This window comes from Mustelus asterias, chromosome 24 (assembly GCF_964213995.1).
Source record: "Mustelus asterias chromosome 24, sMusAst1.hap1.1, whole genome shotgun sequence".
NCBI classification, from domain to species: domain Eukaryota; kingdom Metazoa; phylum Chordata; class Chondrichthyes; order Carcharhiniformes; family Triakidae; genus Mustelus; species Mustelus asterias.
The window spans coordinates 17,982,641-18,004,018 of record NC_135824.1 but is presented as its reverse complement, the minus strand read 5'-3'; the positions used below and the strand labels follow the sequence as shown (position 1 = coordinate 18,004,018).

Genomic DNA, 21,378 nt, shown 5'->3' with positions numbered 1-21,378 from the left:
ATTTTTTGGTTAATATTTCCACAAATCTTAAATAGCGTCGAATGAAGCTGGAGATCGGGATAATAAAATTACTTGCGTGCGATGCAGCAAAACACATTGAAGCCTGCAGAAATCATCTGTATTTTGCTATCTTTCATTCATTGCTTTTCTCCGTTTTATATCGTCACACTAGCCCAGGGATCTCACTGGTCTGTTCATATTATGGAACTTGCGATGGTAGTGGGGACTGGCATTTCTTTATTAATCCCATTTCCACTGAAATGTGGATTTGGAACACCCATGGCATTATTGGATATCCCGTTGGTGTTGGTGTGGTATCTGTTCAGAAGAAGTTGTGCTGCGCATTTGCCACGATTCAGTAGATAGTACCCTTGCCTCGAAGTTGTGGGTTCATATAATACTCCAGGGACCTGTCTCTACACCCTATCTGTAACTGTAACGCTCTATTCTGCACCCTCTCCTTTCCTTCTCTGCTATGTACTCTATGAACAGTGGGTTTTGGTTGAATGGCACCCAAGAAACAATAATTTTCACTGTATCCCAATACATGTGCAATAATAAATCAAATCACACAAAACTGATGCTGGCAATCCATTGTGGTGCTGGGAGAGTGAAGATACCATATTTTCGGTGAAAGGCCCTGCCTTTCTGCTCAAGTAAGATCTCCCCAGTATTCCTCGACCAACATCGCTAACACAGGTTATCATCACATCGTTTGTGGAAGCTTTCTGTGCACCAGTTGGCTGCCACATTGCCAACATTACAGCAGTGAATACACATCAAAAGCAATACACAGGGTGGCACGGTGGCACAGTGGTTAGCACTGCTGCCTCACAGCGCCAGGGACCCGGGTTCGATTCCGGCTTGGGTCACTTTCTGTGCGGAGTTTGCACGTTCTCCCAGTGTCTGCGTGGGTTTCCTCCGGGTGCTCCGGTTTCCTCCCACAGTCCGAAAGATGTGCTGGTTAGATGCATTGGCCATGCTAAATTCTCCTTCAGTGTACCTGAACAGGCGCCAGAATGTGGCAACTAGGGGATTTTCACAGTAACTTCATTGCAGTGTTAATGTAGAATCATAGAATCTACAGTGCAGAAAGAGGCCATTTGGCCCATCAAGTTTGCAGCAGCAATAATCCCAACCAGCTACTGTTCTTTCCCTCTAACCCCACATATTTACCCTCCTGACATTAAGGGGCAATTTATCATGACCAATCAACCCACACATTTTTGGACTGTGGGAGGAAACCCACGCAGACACAGGGAGAATGTGCAAACTCCACCCAGACAGTCACCCGAGGCCGGAATTGAACCCAGGTCACTGGTGCTGAGAGGCAGCAGTGCTAACCACTGTGCCACCATGCCGCCCATTGATGCAAGTCTACTTGTGACACTAATAAATAAACTTTACATTGGAACAGTCTAAGGTCTTAAAAGGCACCATATAAATGAAGTCCCTATGTTGTAGTCACGTTCTCTTACTGAGGAGGGGAAGGAACTGTTGCAACTGACATAAAATGTGATCGGGCGGGATTCTCCAATCTCATTCCTGCCCGCTCCGCTGCCAGTGAGAACAGGCGCCAGAATGTGGCAACTAGGGGATTTTCACAGTAACTTCATTGCAGTGTTAATGTAGAATCATAGAATCTACAGTGCAGAAAGAGGCCATTTGGCCCATCAAGTTTGGCATTCCGGCCAAAACTCCATTCACTTTCAGCAGCACCGCAGAATCCCAGCCGCGAACGAGGCTGGAGGTTTTCGCCTGAATTATGATGTGGTGAACCTTTCCTACAAGTACAACCATGCCTACTCGCCTCTTTTAACGTCAAACTGAATAAACAAACTCAAATTAAGTCAGGACAAAGTAAAAGGGGCAGCTCCCCAAAAGGAGGGGGAACAGCCCGAACAAAAAATCAAAGTACAAAGGAAACTTGAAAACATCAAATTAAAATGTGATTGTTAGGGTCGATAACGCACCCCAAACCCTGCGGTGCCCAACGGGCACGGACGGCATCAATCAGACAGGGAAAGAAACTACTTTTACAAGTTCAAAGCAAAATCCTGCGGATGCTGGAATTGGAAACAAAAACAAAAAATGCTGGAAAATCACAGCAGATCTGACAGTATCTGTAGAAAGAGAGAATAGAGCCAACATTTCGAGTCAGGATGACCCTTTGTCAGAGCCTTTTACAAGCTGCTGTTTCATATTTTGTGGGTCAGTTTGTATTGCAGCACTTCCTCCAAGTACTATACTCTGAATGGTGCAGTCCTTTCACACCAAGCTGCTGTGAATTACTTTGAAATTTCCCCTGTGGCATGTACACCAACTCCTTGCAACAACAACTTGCATTTCTACAGCACCTTTGATGTGGTTTAAAACAAATCTCCCAAGACATACTCCAGGAATGTTGCCAGACAAAAATTTGACACTGAGCTACATAAAGAGATATTAGAACACGTGGCCAAAAGCTTGGTCAAAGAGTGACTTAAAGGATAAAGGACAATGTAAGAGCCAGGCTGCTGAAGGCTACTTATCCCAGATTGGGGCTGTATGGTGGCACAGTGATTAGCACTGCTGCCTCACAGCTCCAGGGATCCAGGTTCGATTCCTGGCCTTGGGTCACTGTCTGTGCGGAGTCTGCATGTTCTCCCCTATGTCTGAGTGGGTTTCCTCCGGGTGCTCCGGTTTCCTCCCACAGTCCGAAAGACATGCTGGTTAGGTGCATTGACCGTGCTAAATTCTCCCTCAGGTGTACCCGTACAGGCGTCGGAGCGACTAGGGAATTTTCACAGTAACTCCATGCAGTGTGAGCCTACTTGTGATACTTCTAATAAATAAACTTTAGAAATGATCCGTATATCAGTAGGGAACTTAATATTGCAGAAACGCAGACTGCAAGAGGGTGTCCTCAGTACAGAAACTCCCAAGTTCAGGGAATGGACAGCATCATCGGTCCAGGATAATGTCAGATTCTTACATTAAGTTAAACGAACTGCTTTAGTTAAAATAAATGAAGGGAAGTGACCCCCTACCCCGCATTTACATTCAATTTACCAAGTTAGGTCTCCGCATTAAGCAGCAAGTGTCAAAATTGATCAAGAAACTCAGCAATCAGAAAGGAAAGGAGGCAAGTACGTGTGCCGAGATTGTTATGCCCTTGCCAGCTAGTTGGAGTTGGACCACCGTCACAATTTTGTGATGAGGGGGAAGTTGCATTTGATCCACCCTCGGCCTGTTCACACCAGTTAGTGCTCGGTCACTGACTCCCAGCTGGTATATATCTGGCACCAAGCGCGTTTGCTCCGTTTACTGCGGGCTAAGGTTGCACAAGTAACAGCATTTTACATGAGCAATTTTTGACCATGGAGCGGGCAGGAGGTTGCAAGGCAAGCGGATGCGATTTGTTAGCTCACAGCGGCCTGGCAAGGCAGGTGTTAAATCGCTGAACACACAATTACTCATTAGCAAGGCAGGAAATCCTGCCAGCAAGAATCAGCACATTTTCAGAATGGGCATCATCTAGGCGGAGTGGAGCGGATCCCAACATTTGCTGGTTTCTAAAACAACACTAATTGATCATTAGTCGTGTGTAGTTTTTGGTTATTTCCCCCCCAAACCAAACCCTGCAGAAAGTGAGGCCATCACTTCCTATCTGGATATTCAACATTGAGCTGTTAGACCTGCTGGACAGTTTCATTCTAAAGCTACGCCCCCAGTTGAAAACCCCTTTGAAGAAAATTATGAGGCCACGGTTGGTCAATGATACAAAAAAAACAGCTAAAAATGCAGATATTAAATATCTTTAGTCCTTTTATCCTTGGGTGCAGGGAATTCAATAACAGCGCAAAAAAAAAACAAGAAATAAGATTTTTCTTTTCAGCTGCAGGAGAAATTGGAATTCTCCCAATCTGAGACATTCATTGGAAGAGTGAATCTAACTTTTTTTTTGTTACAAGTTCCACCCTCCCCTCCCAAACACACACCGACTGATTCCAGCTACGATGAATTTGTGCAGACTCAGTGTCTGACTTGACACTTGCTGGGAACAGTATAAAAATGTTAACTACAAGTCGAGAAATGGGGAAAGAAAACCCCACACAAATAATAGACTACACAGGAAGTGGAGTTGCATGCTGAAGGTTTCCTCTGCTGCATAGCTTGGTGTATTTTTCTGTTACGTTAGAAACAGCAGTGATATGGATTTTTTTTTACTAGAGAACGGAAAGCTTTATATAAGTCTTATGGCCTCATTAATAAGAATGCAACAGGTCCTGTAAGGGGCATCAAAAGGTCACAGACGCCTAATCAGCTTTGGACAGTTTCATGAAAAGATGAAGTCTTTTTTTTCCAAGTTTAAATAACATTCCTACCTGAGAGATCTCCCTCACTCAGTTCCCCAGATTCTAAATCCATTATGGGTTTTTTTCTGCTTTAAAGCTTCTTCTTGGAGACTGCTTGTTCAGCCCGGTCTCTGCTGCATGCACACAAACACTGCTGTAACTTACAAACAGACTGAACCTAAAGTGAGTCAGCTTTGGGCTCTTTGCCTCATCATCTCTCTCTCTCTCTCGCTTTTTTTTATTAACACACACCAGAGACCAGAGCTGCTGGATGATTGGTTGTGACGTCCAACTCAAACCCATTCTCTGAAGGGAACTGCCTGATGTGGAGGAAACTAAATCCTATGAGCAGAACTGCTTACGTTCCCTTTGCATATGTATATATATATATATAAATATACACACACACAAAATAACGCCATCAACATTCAAACGATTGAACAGGATCTGCTCAAAGCAATATAGAGGCTTCAAGCTGACTAAATGATTAATAAAGTGATAGTCTTTGGAACCCAGCTGTTTCTTGGATTAGTTCGGGGCTCACTGCTAACAGCTAAAGGTTCTTTACAACCCTCTGAAATTAGATTGGAATTATTATGTGACATTCCATCCTTCTTTGTTGCACAATGTCTTCACTTTTTGATGTGGAGATGCCGGCGTTGGACTGGGGTAAACACAGTAAGAACCTGGTGTTGTTAAACTTCTTACTGTGTTCACTTTTTGAAGCAGCAGAGAGTGCAATAAGGTTCCTACAGTGGACAAGGGTGAGATTTTAAAGTTAAGAAGTTTGTTTATTAGTCACAAGTATGACTTACATCAACACTGCAATGGAGTTACTGTGAAATTCCCCTAGATTCTGGCTTTGTTTAGATTGAATGGCATCTGTCAGGTCAACTGCAGATACAGCTATTGATCTCTGCTTTCCCTATTCCATTTGACTAAACTTTCGAAAAGAAAAGAAAAATTGGCAGGCAACTCTGTTCCACTGAACTCCTCTTGAAGAGAGAGAGAAAAAACTGGTACGTGTGAGTCACTTCCCTCGCCTGTGCCATTATTCATGAGAAAGTCTGTTCACTTCTGGACATGGTTTCCTGGTGGGTTCGGGGGGGGGGTGGGGGCGGTAGAGATGGTACAGTCTGCGCTGTATTCATGTTGGACCAAGTACTACCTTCATCTGCTGATGGGCTCTGGGACAATTCTAATGCAAAAAAAATCATGGGATTTGATGCATTTATATTTTTAAGTGTTAACTCTGAAGGAAATAGTTGTGTTCTTGAAGCGTCCCTTTCCTGCAATCCCCTCTGAGTTTAACATATAATTTCTTCTCTGGTATTATTGGAAATTGGATGTTGGATTCATGTCACATTATCAGTAACCCCCACAGCTTGCCTCCTGGACTTGCGGGCTGTCCTGTCTGGAGACAATACACATCTCTTTAACCTGTGTTTAATGCTCCCTCCACCCACATTGTCTGTACCTTTAAGACCTGGCTGACTTTAGGGATTCGCATTCTAATCAGTATTCTGTAACTTGATGTTGTGTCGCTGTGCACTGTTTGAGAGCACATTTCCACTCCATCTGACGAAGGAGCAGCGCTCCAAAAGCTAATGGTATTTGCTACCAAATAAACCTGTTGGACTTTAACCTGGTGTTGTTAAAACTCTTACTGTATTATTGGAAAGCAAGGGAGATGTCACACTTTGCTCCTTTCTGATGCTGCTTACTACAGTTTCTCCCCCCCCCCCCCCCCCCCCCCCCCCGGTAGAATACCATGCAGGCATCCATTAAGCATTAGCCTAAGCAGCAAATAATCATAGAATCCCCACAGCGCAGAAGAGACCCTTTGGTCCATTGAGTCTGCACTGACTCTCTGACAGACCCAGGCCCTCTCCCCCACCCTATCCCCGTAAACCCCACACATTTACCATGGCCAATCCCCCTAACCTACACACCTTGGGACACTAAGGGGCAATAATGCTCCAGCCATTATTTGGCCAACCCATCCATCCTTGTGACACAGTGGGCAGGATTTGCCGCAAAATCCGCTGCATGTTTCATGGTGGCAGAAGGCAGTCCACCATTGGCCAGCGGCAGAATCTTCTGGTCCCACCATTGTCAATGGGGTTTCCTGTTGAATGCATCCCTCACCACTGGGAAACACATGGCCTGGGTGCATGTAATGTCCTGACTATGTTAGGGGTTGTGGGTTTTAACAGAAAGAAAATTAGGTGGTTTGCACACATTGATTCAAAATAACACACAACAGGTTTTATTGAGGAGCTGCTCCCTCTTTTAGGGCAAAACAAATCAACTAACTCAAATGAACTCAGGGACAAAGTAAATGGGGCAGCACCTCAAAAGGAAGGAGAACAGCCCGAACAGAACCAAAGTACAAAGGAAACTTAAAACATTAAATCATAATGTGATTATCGGGGTCTATAATGCACCCCAGCCCCTGCGGTGCCCAATGGGCGGAGGAGCTGCTCCCACTGCACTGCAAAGTACAAAACTAAAAGTAAAACAGCAGCCTAATCACACACCCCAATGACATCACCATCAAATCATGTGATCAGCTCTTAAAGCTGTCTGCACCTGTTTTAAATATATAACAGTGCTCCATTGGTGGGATCCCGCTGGCATGAACGTCTGGAAAGTTCTGGTCTGCGTCTTACTTTGGTCTGCATCCTACTCAAATTGCAAAGTAAAAAGACTCATAACCTAAATAGATGATGCGTGGGGTGGCATGGTGGCACAGTGGTTAGCAGTGGTCACAGCGCCAGGGATCCGGGTTCAATTCCCGGCCTTGGGTCACTGTCTGTGTGGAGTCTGCACCTTCTCCCCGCGTCTGCGTGGGTTTCCTCCGGGTGCTCTGGTTTCCTCCCACAGTCTGAAAGACGTGCTGGTTAGGTGCATTGGCCATGCTAAATTCTCCCTCAGTGTACCCAGACAGGCGCCGGAGTGTGGCGACTAGGGGATGTTCACAGTAATTTCATTGCAGTGTGAATGTAAGCTTACTTGTGACTAATAAATTAACTTTAACTTTTGCTTGACTGTCAGTCAAATAATCTCCTCCTCCCGCCCCCCCCCCCCCCTAATTTTCCCCATATGTTTATACCTGGAAAAGAGAAATGTTCAAAAATCTTTATTAAAAGGTTATCTTTTTTAATGTCACTATCACTTTTCCCCCAGGGTTGCACACAGCAGTGCCTTGGAGTTTGATCTTCAACCTCTGCAGACCCCTAACCAACCCTGAAGAGTTGGCAACCCTAGTCACCGTACAGAAGGACCTGGGTGTATATGTGCTTCGGCCATTGAAGGTGGCAGGACAGGTGGAGAGAGCAGTTATTGTAACATATAGTATTCTGGGATTTATGAATAGACACAGGGAGGCGGGGAGGGGGTGGTGGGGGAATTCGCCCGCCATAGGAACTGTAGCAGGCAGGGGGCAGACCATGGAAACGTCCATTGACCTCGGGCAGGATTTTCCGGTTTCGGGACAAGTGTGGCCGGAAGGTCCCACCCAGATAGTACAAGAACCAGGAGGTTATGCTGAACAAGACACTAATTAGACCTCAGCTGGAATATTGTGTACTGTTCGAGGGCACTATATTATAGGAGAATGTGAATGTATTGGAGAGAGTGCAAAAGAGGTTTACAAGAATGGTTACAGGGATGAGAAACTTCAGTTATGAGGATAAATTGGAGAGGTTGGGACTATTCTCTGTGGAGAGAAGGAGGTTAAGAAGAGATCTGATAGAGATATTCAAAATCATGAGGGGGTTGGACAGAGTAGATAGGGGGAAACTGTTCCTCCTTGTAAAAGGATCAAGAGCGAGAGGGCACGGATTTAAAGACATTTGCAAAAAAATAAATGTGATGTGAGAAAACCTTTATCACACAGCGAGTGAACAAAGAACAAAGATAATTACAGCACAGGAACAGCCCTTCAGCCCTTCAAGCTGCACCGAATGGTTCGGGTCTGGAATCTGCTTGGAAGTGTGTTGGAGGCAGGTTCAATCGAGGTATTCAAGAAAATTATTTGAATGGAAACAATGTGCCGGGGTACGGGGAAAAAGCAAGGGAATGGTACTAAGTCATGATGCTCTTTTGGCGATGGGCCAAATGGCCTCCTTCTGCATCTTAACAAATCTGTGACTTTCCAGGAAGGTAATCGCTAGGAATTGGCACTCTGGCAGATATCCCCACTCCATCCCTGAGGGGCATGGACACTAATTGGCAGTGTCTATGCTGTCATTCCAGTCCAGATCAGGCAAATCAGGACAGACCAAGGTTGTGGACCAGTCGTTCTGCATAGCCCAGTACAGCAGTAGCTTCAAACACTTACCCACTAGACCACTGAGTGAACTGTAGCAGTGAAAACGTTTATATACAGTACAGTATGGGCACATCAGGAAAGGGTGAGTTAGGTAGCGATTAGCTAGTTAATGAGCTAGTTAATAGTTAATAGCTAATAGTTAATAGCTCGGCTGGGAGGAAGTCATGTTACCTGGGCATTGAGCTGTCTTGTAGAGCTTATATTCCTTTATTATATTGTACTCTGAGGGGTTATTTTTCACTATTAGTTAGTGTGCTTAGTACAGGCTCCCTAATAGCATCCATGGGAGCACTTCCAATCGAGACCACCTAGAAGGGTTTGTTTTGGGATTAGTAAGTACATCAAGGAGTGCAACTCAAACCCTCTTTGGCCCCTAGCCCAAGATCACTAACTGTTTTTATACTTGCACAGTATATAAGTCTCTATTGTGCATGATACAGTGCTGTCTTACAAACTCGCAGGTGCAGATGTGCGCAGCCAGTAAAATTGGCACTAGTTCAGTAACTCAGCCCTGGCGGACAGGAACCAGTGTAATGAAAAAAAGGGCATCAAACATTGGCTGCAAATTTTTATGTTGAGGATATGCAGCTGCTATGGAATCGGATGTTCCATAGTACAGACGCCCAATAGAAGGAACGTAGGAACAGGAGGAGGCCATTTAGTGCCGTTCGCTCACTCAATGAGGTCATCGTTGCCCCATAAGCCTTGATACCTTAGGTTAACAGGAGTCTATCAATCTCGGATTTAAAAATACCAGTTGACCCAGCACCGACTGCTGCTTTCAGGGGAGAGTTTCAAATTTCTACCATCCTTTGTGTGTAAAGTGTTTTCTTCACAACACTCCTGCAATCCAGGGGCATTACGGGATTTAGACACATGGGTGAAAATTGGGATTTTCACACCGGTGGAATTCTCCCGTCCCGCTGCAGTGAATGGAGGTTTGGCTGAGTTCCAGCGTTTTTCCATTCTCCCTGGCAGCGGTGGTGGGGCGTGAGTGGCCGGAGAAATCTGGCCAAGGAGTCGAGGGAATTGGAGTCCGGTTAAAGATGACAAAATATTTCACATTAAACCAGAACTGAAACTCGGCTAGCAGATCCCGATTCTAATGTGTCTTTTGTCAATTGTGGTATCATGTCCATTGTCCGTGCTCCAAATTCCCTATAACCTCCTCCTGCCCTTCCGACCCAAATGTCCTGTACTTCCAACACTGGGCTTTTTGTTACATTCTGTCTCCCTCACCCATCCCCTCCTTTTGCTCTATCATTGGCAGCATCTCAGTGTCACCCCCATCTCCCCAACCCCCCGCCTCAAGTTAAAAGTGTAAAAAGTTTAAAGTTTATTTATTAATGTCACAAGTAGGCTTACATTAACACTGCAATGAAATTACTGTGAAAATCCCCGAGTCGCCACACTCCGGCGCCTGTTCAGGTACACCGAGGGAGAATTTAGCATGGCCAATGCACCTAACCAGCACATCTTTCAGAATGTGGGAGGAAACCGGAGCACCCGGAGGAAACCCACGCAAACACGGGGAGAACGTGCAAACTCCGCACAGACAGTGACCCGAGCCGAGAATTGAACTGAGTCCCTGGTGCTGCGAGGCAGCAGTGCTAACCACTGTATCACCGTGCCATCTCAAATGCCACTGAGCTGCCCATGCCTCAGTCCCAAATCCCATCTTTGACACGGCACAGTGGTTAGCACTACTGCCTCACAATGCCAGGGATACTAGTTTGATTCCAGCCTTGGGTGACTGTCTGTGTGGAGTTTGCACATTCTCCCCATGTCTACGGTTTCCTCCCACAGTCCAGAGATGTGCAGGTTAGGTGGATTGGCCAAGCTAAATTGCACTTTAATGTCCACAGATGTGTAGGTTACCTGGATTAGCCATGCTAAATTGCCCCTTAGTGTCCATAGATGTGTAGGTTAGGTAGATTGGCCATGTTAAATTGCCTCTTAATGTCCATAGATGTGCAGGTTAGGTGAATTGGCCATGCTAAATTGCCCCTTAGTGTCCATAGATGTGTAGGTTATGCTAAATTGGCCATGCTAAATTGCCCCTTAGTGTCCATAGGTGTGTAGGTTAGATGGATTAAACATGCTAAATGTGTGGGGTTATGGGGATAGGGCAGAGGGGAGGGCCTGGGTAAGATGCTTTTTCGGAGAGTCGATGCAGACTTGATGGGCCGAATGGCCTCCTCCTGCATTGTAGTGAATCTATGGATTTTACGAGTTCTCCTGTGAGGTGTCTTGGAGCATTTTCTGAAGTTAAAGCTGCTTGAGAAATGCATGTTGTTGTTCGAAGGAGACCACATTGAGTATTGGGTTTGAACTCGCTTCCGCTGAATCACTGGTGTTTCTCGAATTTCCAAGAGTGGGTTTGCAGCTGTAACTGTTGGCCGCCAATCGATATTTTAATTGTTGCACCATTTGTCTGCTGTACAGCTGCTGTTTTGTTTGTCAGGGTCTGGGAGGACTGTGACAGCGGTGATAAAAAGAAAATGATGAAAAAAATGGGTAGACCCAATCTCTAACAAAATAGGTAACTGCCGAAGGGTTTAAGCTCAATATGCAGATTGTGGGATAGGCTGAGTGGTGAGCAGGTAAGAATCACAGAGTAGAGGTGAGTTCAATTTGGCTACATCAATAGAATCCAAGATATAATTTTGTTAAAGCATACATGAATTACTACACATTAAAATGAACTGGTGTGTACATAGAGGAAAATGTGCTTCAATTTCAAGATTTTATATGGGGTAATAACGGAGTAATTACAAGTCAGCTGAAAAATCTATAATGGGAAGTTTAAGACAATTTGGATACCACAATGTATTCAGCCCCAAGCGTGACAAATTCAATTGGCTGCAAAGAAGCTCTGAACCTCAGAAAGCCAAAGGCAGTTTGTATAAGGTTTATATACTTGGGGAACTATAAATAGAGTTTCCAGCAGTCAACAGTTCTATCAAAAACATTTCAGTTAAATTGTCTGTCGGAGATCGTTTACTGTCGAACGTTCTATTCTGCTTTTTGACATGATTAGAATAAACAACTTGTGATCTTCCAACAGTTTTAATGTTGGTGCAGCAGACAGCACTGCAATCTGCAAGGGTGAATTAAGGTTCAGTTTATTTACCATCATTCCAGTGAGACACTGCACCAAAATCCTGTTTATTTAATATAATTCCGTGGTACCATTAAAGGAAACATTAGAATGCTGGAACCACGCAAGTTTGCAACGCAGCACGGTGGCACAGTGGTTAGCACTGCTGCCTCACAGCGCCAGGGACCTGGGTTTGATTCCTGGCTCGGGGCACTGTCTATGTGGAGTCTGCACGTTGTCTCTGTGGGTTTCCTCCGGGTGCCCCAGTTTCCTCTTGCAGTCCAAAAGACTTGCTAGTTAGGTGCATTAGCCATGTTAAATTCTCCCTCAGTTTAAAGTTTATTTATTAGTGTCACAAGTAGGCTTGCATTAACACTGCAATGAAGCTATTGTGAAAATCCCCTAGTTGCCACACTCCGGCGCCTGTTCGGGCACACTGATGGAGAATTTAGCATGGCCAATGCACCTAACCAGCATGTCTTTCGGACTGTGGGAGGAAACCAGAGCACCCAGAGGAAACCCACGCAGACACGGGGAGAACGTGCAACCTCCACACAGACAGTGACCCAAGCTGGGAATTGAATCCGGGTCCCTGGACTATGAGGCAGCAGTGCTAACCACTGTGCTACTCTATTTATGTATATAGCAAACAATAAGGGACCCAGCACTGAACCTTGTGGTACGCCATTAGACACCGGCCTCCAGCCACTGAAACGACCTTCTACCGCCGCCCTTTGTGTCCTATTACTGAGCCATAAGAAGTCTCTCCTTATGCGAAGTCTCCAATCCCTGACGCCACCTTGCTGGATCTATGGTGGACGCTGTGAATGACTTCAATGCCCTTTCTAAATTGCACACACTACTCGAGCTGTGACCTACCTGAACTTACATTATATGTCATCGCTCTTAGTAATTACTGGGTACTGTAAAGTTGATATGTGACCTGAAAGGACAAAAACTAGAAGATTCTTCAAATCTGTTCCTGCTCGAGCAGAATTGTGGAATGTAAATGTGGGAGCAGCGACTGAACAGAAGCCTCTCTAGCCCCTGCCTTGGAACTAGAGATACAGCTTCCACTGAAGTCTGGTTTTTTTCAAGTCCTTCTGAGTTCATTAGCAGTCTGACTTCATTTTGCAAAGGCGCTGCCTTATGGTGAAATTAAACCCAGCTCCAAGCCCCCTTGGTCATACAGAACTGCGTGCAGACGGAATCTGAATTTATTGTCTCACTTAGGTGGACTCACATTTCACCAAGTGCAATTGGTATTTTTACTATAATGCATCTCCAAAATGGAGAAATAAAAATGCACAAGGCGGCTCTCCAGCCCCGATTCCGGTTTAAACCAATTTTAGTAGTGCATGTTTAAAAATAACTTGCTAATCCTCATCTTGTGAAAACACTGAAGCAACTCTGTCTCCTCGGGGCTTTTTCCATTGTTCCAAAGTTTACCATTGTGCTTTGGTCCGTATCTATTCATTAGCCAAAACCTTGACAGCACCCACCCTCAGTGTGAATCTGTTACCTGGCATCACATTTCCTCGCCCTCTCTCTCTCACTAGTTTATTCTTAGCTGTTTCTTCATGTTGCTGCAGTGTGTAAAATATGAATAAATCTCCACCTCGTGCTACCTACTGTGGGCATATTGGATTCACAAGCACCGTGCATTTCTTGTGAAACCTTCTTTGGGGGCTTCGCAATTGCAGTGGGAGCGACAGCAAAACTGTCGGAGTATTCCTGTCAAACTTGACAGGAACTTTGGGAGTCCCGCAGGTGTGCAGTAAAACACAGAGATTTAAAAATAGCTGTTTAGGATAGCCCAATCCTCTGCATTAAAGTGGCACAGTGGGGCATTTTCCAATGTTAAAGCTGCTTTAGAAATGCATGTTTTTGCGGGGCAGCACCGTGGCACAGTGGTTAGCACTGCTGCCTCATAGCACCAGGGACCCGGGTTCAATTACTGCCTTGGGTGACTGTCTGTGTGGAGTTTGCACATTCTCCCTGTGTCTGCGTGGGTTTCCTCCGGGTGCTCCGGTTTCCTCCCACAGTCCAAAGATGTCCAGATTAGGTGGATTGGCCATGATAAATTGCCCCTTAGTGTTAGGGGAATTAGCAGGATAAATATGTGGGGTTCCGGGGGGGTGAGACTTGGGTGAGATTGTTGTCGCTGCAGGCTTGATGGGCCGAATGGTCTTCTTCTGCGCTATAGGGATTCAATGATCTTTTCATAAAACTTACCTAAAACCTAACCTGCACATCTTTGGACTGTGGGAGGAAACCGGAGCACCCGGAGGAAACTCATGCAGACACGGGGAGAACATGGAAACTCCGCAAAGACACTGGAATTGAACTCAGGTCCCCTGCTAACCACTGTGCCGCTCCATGAGCAAGCCTGGACTTGTGAGTGGCAGGAGCCAAGGCCATGAATAGGGCAACTTAAAGTCCCTGAGGTTGACTAAGAGCCAGGAAGGGAAACTGGGGACTGAGTCAGACTGACTGGCAGCACCCCTGAGAGAGAGAAGAGCAGGACAGCAATGAATAGCTGCAGCAGGAGGTCAAGACTGGTGAGTCACTGCATCGAGGAATCAAGTTCAAGCCCAGGACAGAGATCTGCAGCCTTAGCCATGAATATTCAATGTAAATAGTTCATTTTGTTGAAGTTGAGCTTTCCCTGGAGAATAGACATATATGGTTTTTTAACTTTCATACAACCTGTAAGCTTGGATTTCACGTCTCGCTGTAAAAACCCTTGAAAAAGTTACACTTTATTGGATGACATGTAACTGAGTTTTTTAAAGGAGTACTAAGTTTATAATTACTGCTGAACAGCTTCACTGTCCCTGAAAAATTAATTTTATATTCATGGAATGCCACATTTTTCCGCCCTGTTAGAATAGTCCACATATTTGAGAACATTTAAAAAGTTTATGATTTTTGGATTTCCAGTTTAATCCCATCTTTGTCCCACTTATTTCGTTTTCCATAAGTTTAATTAAAAGAGAAAAATAATGCCTTGTTGTCTGTGGGAATACATCAATCTGATTGGTTGTTTATTTTGCTTCATGGCATTACTGTTCTTGATTGGCTAGAGTTGCCTTGCCTTAGCACCAGATACAAATGAATATCAGGAAAGTGGGGATCCATACAGAGACACTAGACCTTTATGGGCAGCTTTCTTCAAGGTCGGCAGTGAGCATAAGCACCTTGTCACTGAAATGCAGAACACTTTTACTCAATGTTTCATGCTACTTGCATCACTTTATTTTCCCTAATATTTTGTTTCAGCTGAGTGAGGTGGCTCCCCCTTATTCAGCCGCCTCAGTTGCTCACGATAAAGGTTTTTAAATTTCTTTCCCCGCCTCCTTCAATCCAAATGTATTTACTTTTACACAAGGAGCCAATCAAACCAGGTTTTCTTGGGTCAAAGAAAGAGCAAATTTATTAACTACTAGACCCGGGGAAAAATAATAAAAGGTGCACTTGCGTGACTGTCGATGTGGAGTTTGTACATTCTCGCCGTATCTGTGTGGGTTTCTTCCAGGTGCTCCGGTTTCCTCCCACAGTCCAAAGATGTTAGGTTAGAGGGATTAGCGGGTAAATATGTGAGGATATGGGGGTAGGGCCTGGGTGGGATTGTGGTCGGTGCAGACTCGGTGGGCCAAATAGCCTCTTTCTGCACTGTAGGATTTCTATGATTCTATGTGCAGGTTAGGTGGATTGGCCATGATAAAATTGCCCCTTAGTTTCAGGTGGATTAGTAGGGTAAATGCATGGGGTTACAGGGATAGGGCCTGGGTGAAATTGTGGTCGGTGCAGACTCGATGGCCGAATGGTCTCCTTCTGTACTGCAAGGATTCTATGATTAAAGATTCTACAATCACTCGTCCAGTGATATGACCACTGCACCACCACTTCCTCTTTTGTTTTAGATCTCTTTTATTTTATATTTGTTAACTCCATGTTAAGTTCAGATGCAGTGGACCATCAAGTACATATATTGGGAGGGACTTTCCAGTCTCTCCGGTGTTTTCCGGTGGTGGAGGTGGCTCACTATTAGCCGCCAGCGGGATCTTGGGATCTTCTGGTCCCGCCAAAGTCTACAGTGTTTTGTGCGGCTGGTCTGTCCCACCGCGGGGTGTGGTGGGGGGGGGGGGCTCACCTTTGGTGGGACAGGAAGATTTTTAAAGCCGTCTGGAAGAGCCAGAAAACCCCGCCCATCGTTCATGAGGTACACTTTGGACTTTGGGTTGAGTGATAAGGCCTGCTCCGGTGAGTGGAACTCACACCCAGAATTGGGTGGATTGCCGACTCCTGCTCCCGCCATCTTGGGAAGCCATATAAAACGTCAGTGAGCCAATCAATAGGTGCAGTGTGGCTTGCCCACCAATCCGAGCTGGGAGGCGGAATGTCCGATAGCCGTAACCTTTTGAACGTGACCCCGAGGGAGGTCACGGCCACTCATTTAAATGGCCACCTGGCATGGGGCAGTGTCAGGTGACCCTGCGATCTTATAATGTGCAAAGCCACAAGGAAGTGTTTGTTTTCTGAAAGATTATCAGGCATTGTTTGAGATAAGCACTATTATTCTGGGAAGTGCGTTAAATTCTGCAGCGGCTTTGGGTTAAGTGTTGTTGTTGGTGAACACAGATGGTGTGAAATCTGTTCATGCACATGATGTTAAGATCTGAAAATCGAGCAGCTGCTTAGTTTTAGCATGTTTTCCCCTATTGACAGGCCGAGAGAAAGGAGCGAGGGGAGAGGCAGGGAGGAAGGGCCAGAACTGCCCCGCGTTTCGATGTTGACACCCTCCGCGCCTTCCTCCAGGTTGTGTCCACCAGGCATGAGGCCCTTATGCCAGCTGACGGGGAGAGAAAACCTCCCTCGATAACCCGACCTGCCTGGGCGGAGATGGCCACGGAAGTCTACGGCCTGGGGGCTAGTGTCCCGAAACTGGAAGCAACACAGGAAGAGGCTAAATGTCCCCTTGAGATCGGCAAGGGTGAGTAAGGCCTCGCTGTGTTTATTATTGTGCAAGGATTCTACAGGGAGGGCTGGAAAATGCTGGATTATTGTGAGTATCTCTGAGGGCCAAGGCAGTTTTATTACAAATGGTACTATTGGTGGCCCCAATGTCTCTGTGGAGGTGTTGTTATGGTTACAGTGAGGGGGAGGGGGAAGGACTTGGACTTGAGGAAGAGGCACAGCGTAATGGCTGTGTGTTGTGCAGAATATGCATTCTCCTCTGAGCTGAAATGAGGTTTCCTGAGAATAATCACCATTGCAATGTGACACCTCATTTCAGGAAGAGAGGATCCACAATGCCCAGGAGAGGAACAGGACTGGAGGTGGAGTGACTGAGGTGGCGATCCTCACACTGACAGGGGAGGAGGTTCTGCTGATGTTCCCCATGGAACGGAGATGCTCCATTGGCAGAGGTGAAATGGGAGGAAGGTTGGGGGCTGGTGTGATTGCAAGGGGCTGAAACGGGTCTGGGACACAGAGTGGGAGAGGGGGAGGGTGACTGAGGCCTGCCTCTTATGTTAATAGTACACATGCGCTTTATACGTCCAAAGGCCAGGAGACTTATGAGTTTGCTACATGTGGTTTATAGAATCCTACAGTGCAGAAGAAGGCCAGTCGGCCCATTGAGTCTGCACCGACCAGAATCCCACCCAGGCCCTACCTCCATAACCCCATGTATTTACCCAAGCTAGTCTCCCTGACACTAAGGGGCAATTTAGCATGGCCAATCAACCTAATGTGCACATCTTTGGACTGTGGGAGGAAACTGGAGCACCCAGAGGAAACCCACGCAGACATGGGGAGAATGTGCAAACTCCACACAGACAGTGACCCAAGCCGGGAATCGAACCCGGGTCCCTGGCGCTGTGAGGCAGCAGTGCTAACCACTGTACCACCCATTGGGTGCAAGGTGTCATATCTCAATCCACGCTGCGAATGGTGTTGAACATTGTCACCTTGCACACCCGATGAAAGCTCTGAAATGCCAATTAACATCCATTTTCCCTGCATCCTGTACAGTTGAACCTTCTTCTGCTGACCCTGCCTTAGGGACCCACACTAGCCTCCAAGGAGGAAGAGGAAGCCTCGGAGGGAGCGGCATCACATCCTCTGCCTGCAGAAAGCACCAGCGCGGATACTGGCACCTCGGTAGGGATTGGCGCATCAGGAGGAGGGCAAGCTCAATCTGGTGATTCACCAGCTGCTGTCGGAGAGTGTGATGGACCAGGCCTTGGGCAGTGGACCAGGCCTTGGGCAGTGGACCAGGCCTCGGGCAGTTGGAGGAGTGTCCGAGCTGGTCAAAAACTGAGTCGGGTAATGAGCCTCTGGAGTTGTCCATGACGCGACAGATGCTGGATGTCCAGCGCGAGGTGCATGGAAATTTGGCGGACGTACCAGAGGGATTGCTTGATGCAACCCAGACTGTGGAGGTGACCATCCAGGCCACATGCACTGTGACCACCCACTCTTCAGAGCACCGAGCTTCCTCCACGGCCCGATTGGTCAATGTCTTGGAGGAGTGACGCCACCACCTCCCCACCCCCCACCCCCCCTCCCCATCCCCAGTATTGCTGAGGCTCCTGCAAGTCACACTCTGAGCTGCACACCATCGCCTTGTCTCTGAGCTCAGGGGCCCATTGCCAGGGCAACAGGGACTGGGGGGGGGGGGGGTGGGGGAGGTGGGCTGGACACCGATCCAGCTCCTGAGAGCTCACGGGAAGGACCAAATGGGTCAGTCACGTTCGATTGCCATGGTGACAGAAGCTACTCCTATCTTCGAATGCAGTGGGGCCCACAAGGTCTCAGTCACACAGAGGATGAACGGATTTTAAAAATTCCACACGAGCCACAAAGCGGATCACCTGGGTACATTTTGTAGATTTGATCATCCGATGTTCTGTAACCAATATGTAATAAACCTTCAATTCACCGTCCCTCAATCAGAGGTTTAATTTCTCTGTCAGCACCTGAGGAGTTTTCTTGGGAAAATATTCCTGACCTCTCAATAGTAAACATTTGTCAAGATGTCACCAAGTCTCGGGGTTCGAGCTGGTGAGTGCGCTGACAGCAAGCTCTCAGCGAGCTGACATTCTGGATGGAATTAATTTGAGACACAGGCAGCACCCACATTTCTGAGGCCGAGAGTTCCTGACTTCCTGGAACCTCTGCATTATTAAGGCCTCCTTTGCATCAATAAACTTTAAAAAACACTTTGCCATCACACCCGCTGAGATTTTCCAGCAATTCCTGTTTTTGTTCCAGCATCCGTTTCGCTTTTATTACCCTGATTTCTAGGCTCATCCACGTACTGTATTATCATGTTTGAGCATGATGACATCGGGAACAAGACCCAAAGTCATCATGCATGATAACACATCAGCACATGTGCGATATCATGTATTATTCTGCCTCATATGTCAAGGTGTATATATATATATGTGTGTGTGCGTATTAACTTATTATCTGTGGCAATGCTCAACAGTAGTCTCGGCCTGGAGTATTTTTAGTTTTTAGATCAGTTAGATAGTCAATATCTTTTCCCAAAGATAGGGGAGCCTAATACCAGAGGGTTTAAGGTGAGAGGGGAGAGATACAAAAGGGGTCAGAGGGGCAATTTTTTCACACAGAGGATGTTGAGTGTCTGGAACAAGCCGCCAGAAGTAGTAGGAGAGGCGGGTACAATTTTGTCTTTTAAAAAGCATTTAGACAGTTACATCGATAAGATAGGTATAGAGGGATATGGGACAATTGCGGGCAATTGGGATTAGCTTAGAGGTTTAAAAAAAAAGGGCAGCATGGACAAGTTGGGCCGAAGGGCCTGTTTCCATGCTGTAAACCTCTATGACTCTATGACTATGTTTAAGATAGAGTTCTGTTTAACCGAACCTTTCCCTCAAAAGCCACAGCTCAAATACTCATCATTTTAAAAAAATGTATTTATTAGTGTCACAAGTCGTCTTACATCAACACTGCAATGAATTTACTGTGAAAATCCACGAGTGGCCACACTCCGGCGCCTGTTCGGGTACACTGAGGGAGAATTTAGCGTGGCCAATGCACCTAACCAGCACATCTTTGGATGTGGTCATGGTCCAAGTAAGATCCGAAGTTAAGTAGAGCTTAATTCTTGAGGGAAAAACCTGTTGATTGGAAATCCTTAGTTATCCAAGGGAAAGGCTAGGCTGTCAAGGACGGAGGAAGAAGAAAATTGGGTGAAAATAATGTTTTACTTTTGACACTTTAGATATCACACTTCAGAATTCAAAGGGTGTTGGACACATGCTAGCTTGGAATCCTACGTAGACACCAATGGCTCTCCTGTTGTGTTGCTCACGCTGTGTCACTTTAATGTTAAGTTATGCATAACATTATCATGGCAACTATTTTATGGTAATTTTATACGTAAATTTACATTTTATTATGGAAACGCTAGTATTTTCAGACTGAAACTGTGATTATACCCAGCTTTTTCTGCCCTTCTGATTATTATGCTTGTTTATTTATGTATTCATCCCTATCTAAAGTGCCGGCTACATAGAAAATGGAAGGGAAGATGTTCAACATCTGCGGTAGTTGAGGACATGAACGGCACGGGGGCACACTGGTTAGCAGGGGCAGCACGGTGGCACAGTGGTTAGCACTGCTGCCTCACAGCGCCAGGGACCCGGGTTCGATTCCCGGCTTGGGTCAGTGTCTGTGTGGAGTTTGCACGTTCTCCCCGTGTCTGTGTGGGTTTCCTCCGGGTGCTCCAGTTTCCCTCCACGTTCCAAAGATGTGCGGGTTAGGTGGATTGGCCATGCTAAATTGCCTCTTAGTGTCAGGGGGACTAGCTAGGGTAAATGCATGGGGATATGGGGATAGGGCCTGGGTGGGATTGTGGTTTGTGCAGACTCATTGGGCCGAATGGCCTCCTTCTGCACTGTAGGATTCTATGAAGCTCTGGGATTTCTTCCAGTAACAATTAATTAACGGAATGTGAACCAATGTCTTATAGAATCCCTACAGTGCAGAAGGAGGCCATTCGGCCCATCGAGTCTGCACCGACCACAATCCCACCCAGGCCCTACCCCCACATATTTACCCGCTAATCCCTCTAACCTACGCATCGCAGGACTCTAAGGGGCAATTTTTAACCTGGCCAATCAACCTAACCCGCACATCTTTGTACTGTGGGAGGAAACTGGAGCACCCGGAGTAAACCCACGCAGACACTAGGAGAATGTGCAAACTCCACACAGACAGTGACCCGAGCCGGGAATCGAACCCGGGACCCTGGCGCTGTGAAGCAGCAGTGCTAACCACTGTGCTACCGTGCCGTCTTCTCATGGGATTGTCAGAACTTCCATCAACGCAGTGTGGAAAGGAGGGGGGGTGGGGGGTTGGATTACTCCCTGATTCAAAGCAGTTTTGCCATCACTGCCTCTGCCGAATGAGCTGGTAAACAAATTCATAATCTGTAGGATGTTTCCAACTGGTTCAGGAGCAAAATCATATCGATATAAGAAGTTAAGGCAGTGGCCCCAAAGGACACAGGGTTTCATTAATTTAACCCCCCACATGGGCTCCGTGGAATATAAGGTTCCATA

The 21,378-nt window shown here is 46.3% G+C and overlaps 1 protein-coding gene across 2 annotated transcripts in view; it reads right to left on the bottom strand.

The window, feature by feature from the left end:
• Nucleotides 1-4,565, bottom strand: part of tnfaip8l3 (tumor necrosis factor, alpha-induced protein 8-like 3) — a 71,468-nt gene extending 66,903 nt beyond the window's left edge. For both annotated transcript variants that reach the window (XR_013500779.1, XM_078241355.1), the window contains exon 1: nucleotides 4,368-4,565. Coding sequence is in view for 1 of the 2 variants with exons in the window: in XM_078241355.1 (XP_078097481.1) it covers nucleotides 4,368-4,410 (43 nt within the window). In the remaining variant the exon portion in view is untranslated. The remainder of the gene's footprint in view (nucleotides 1-4,367) is intronic.
• Between the last annotated feature and the right edge of the window lie 16,813 nt (nucleotides 4,566-21,378).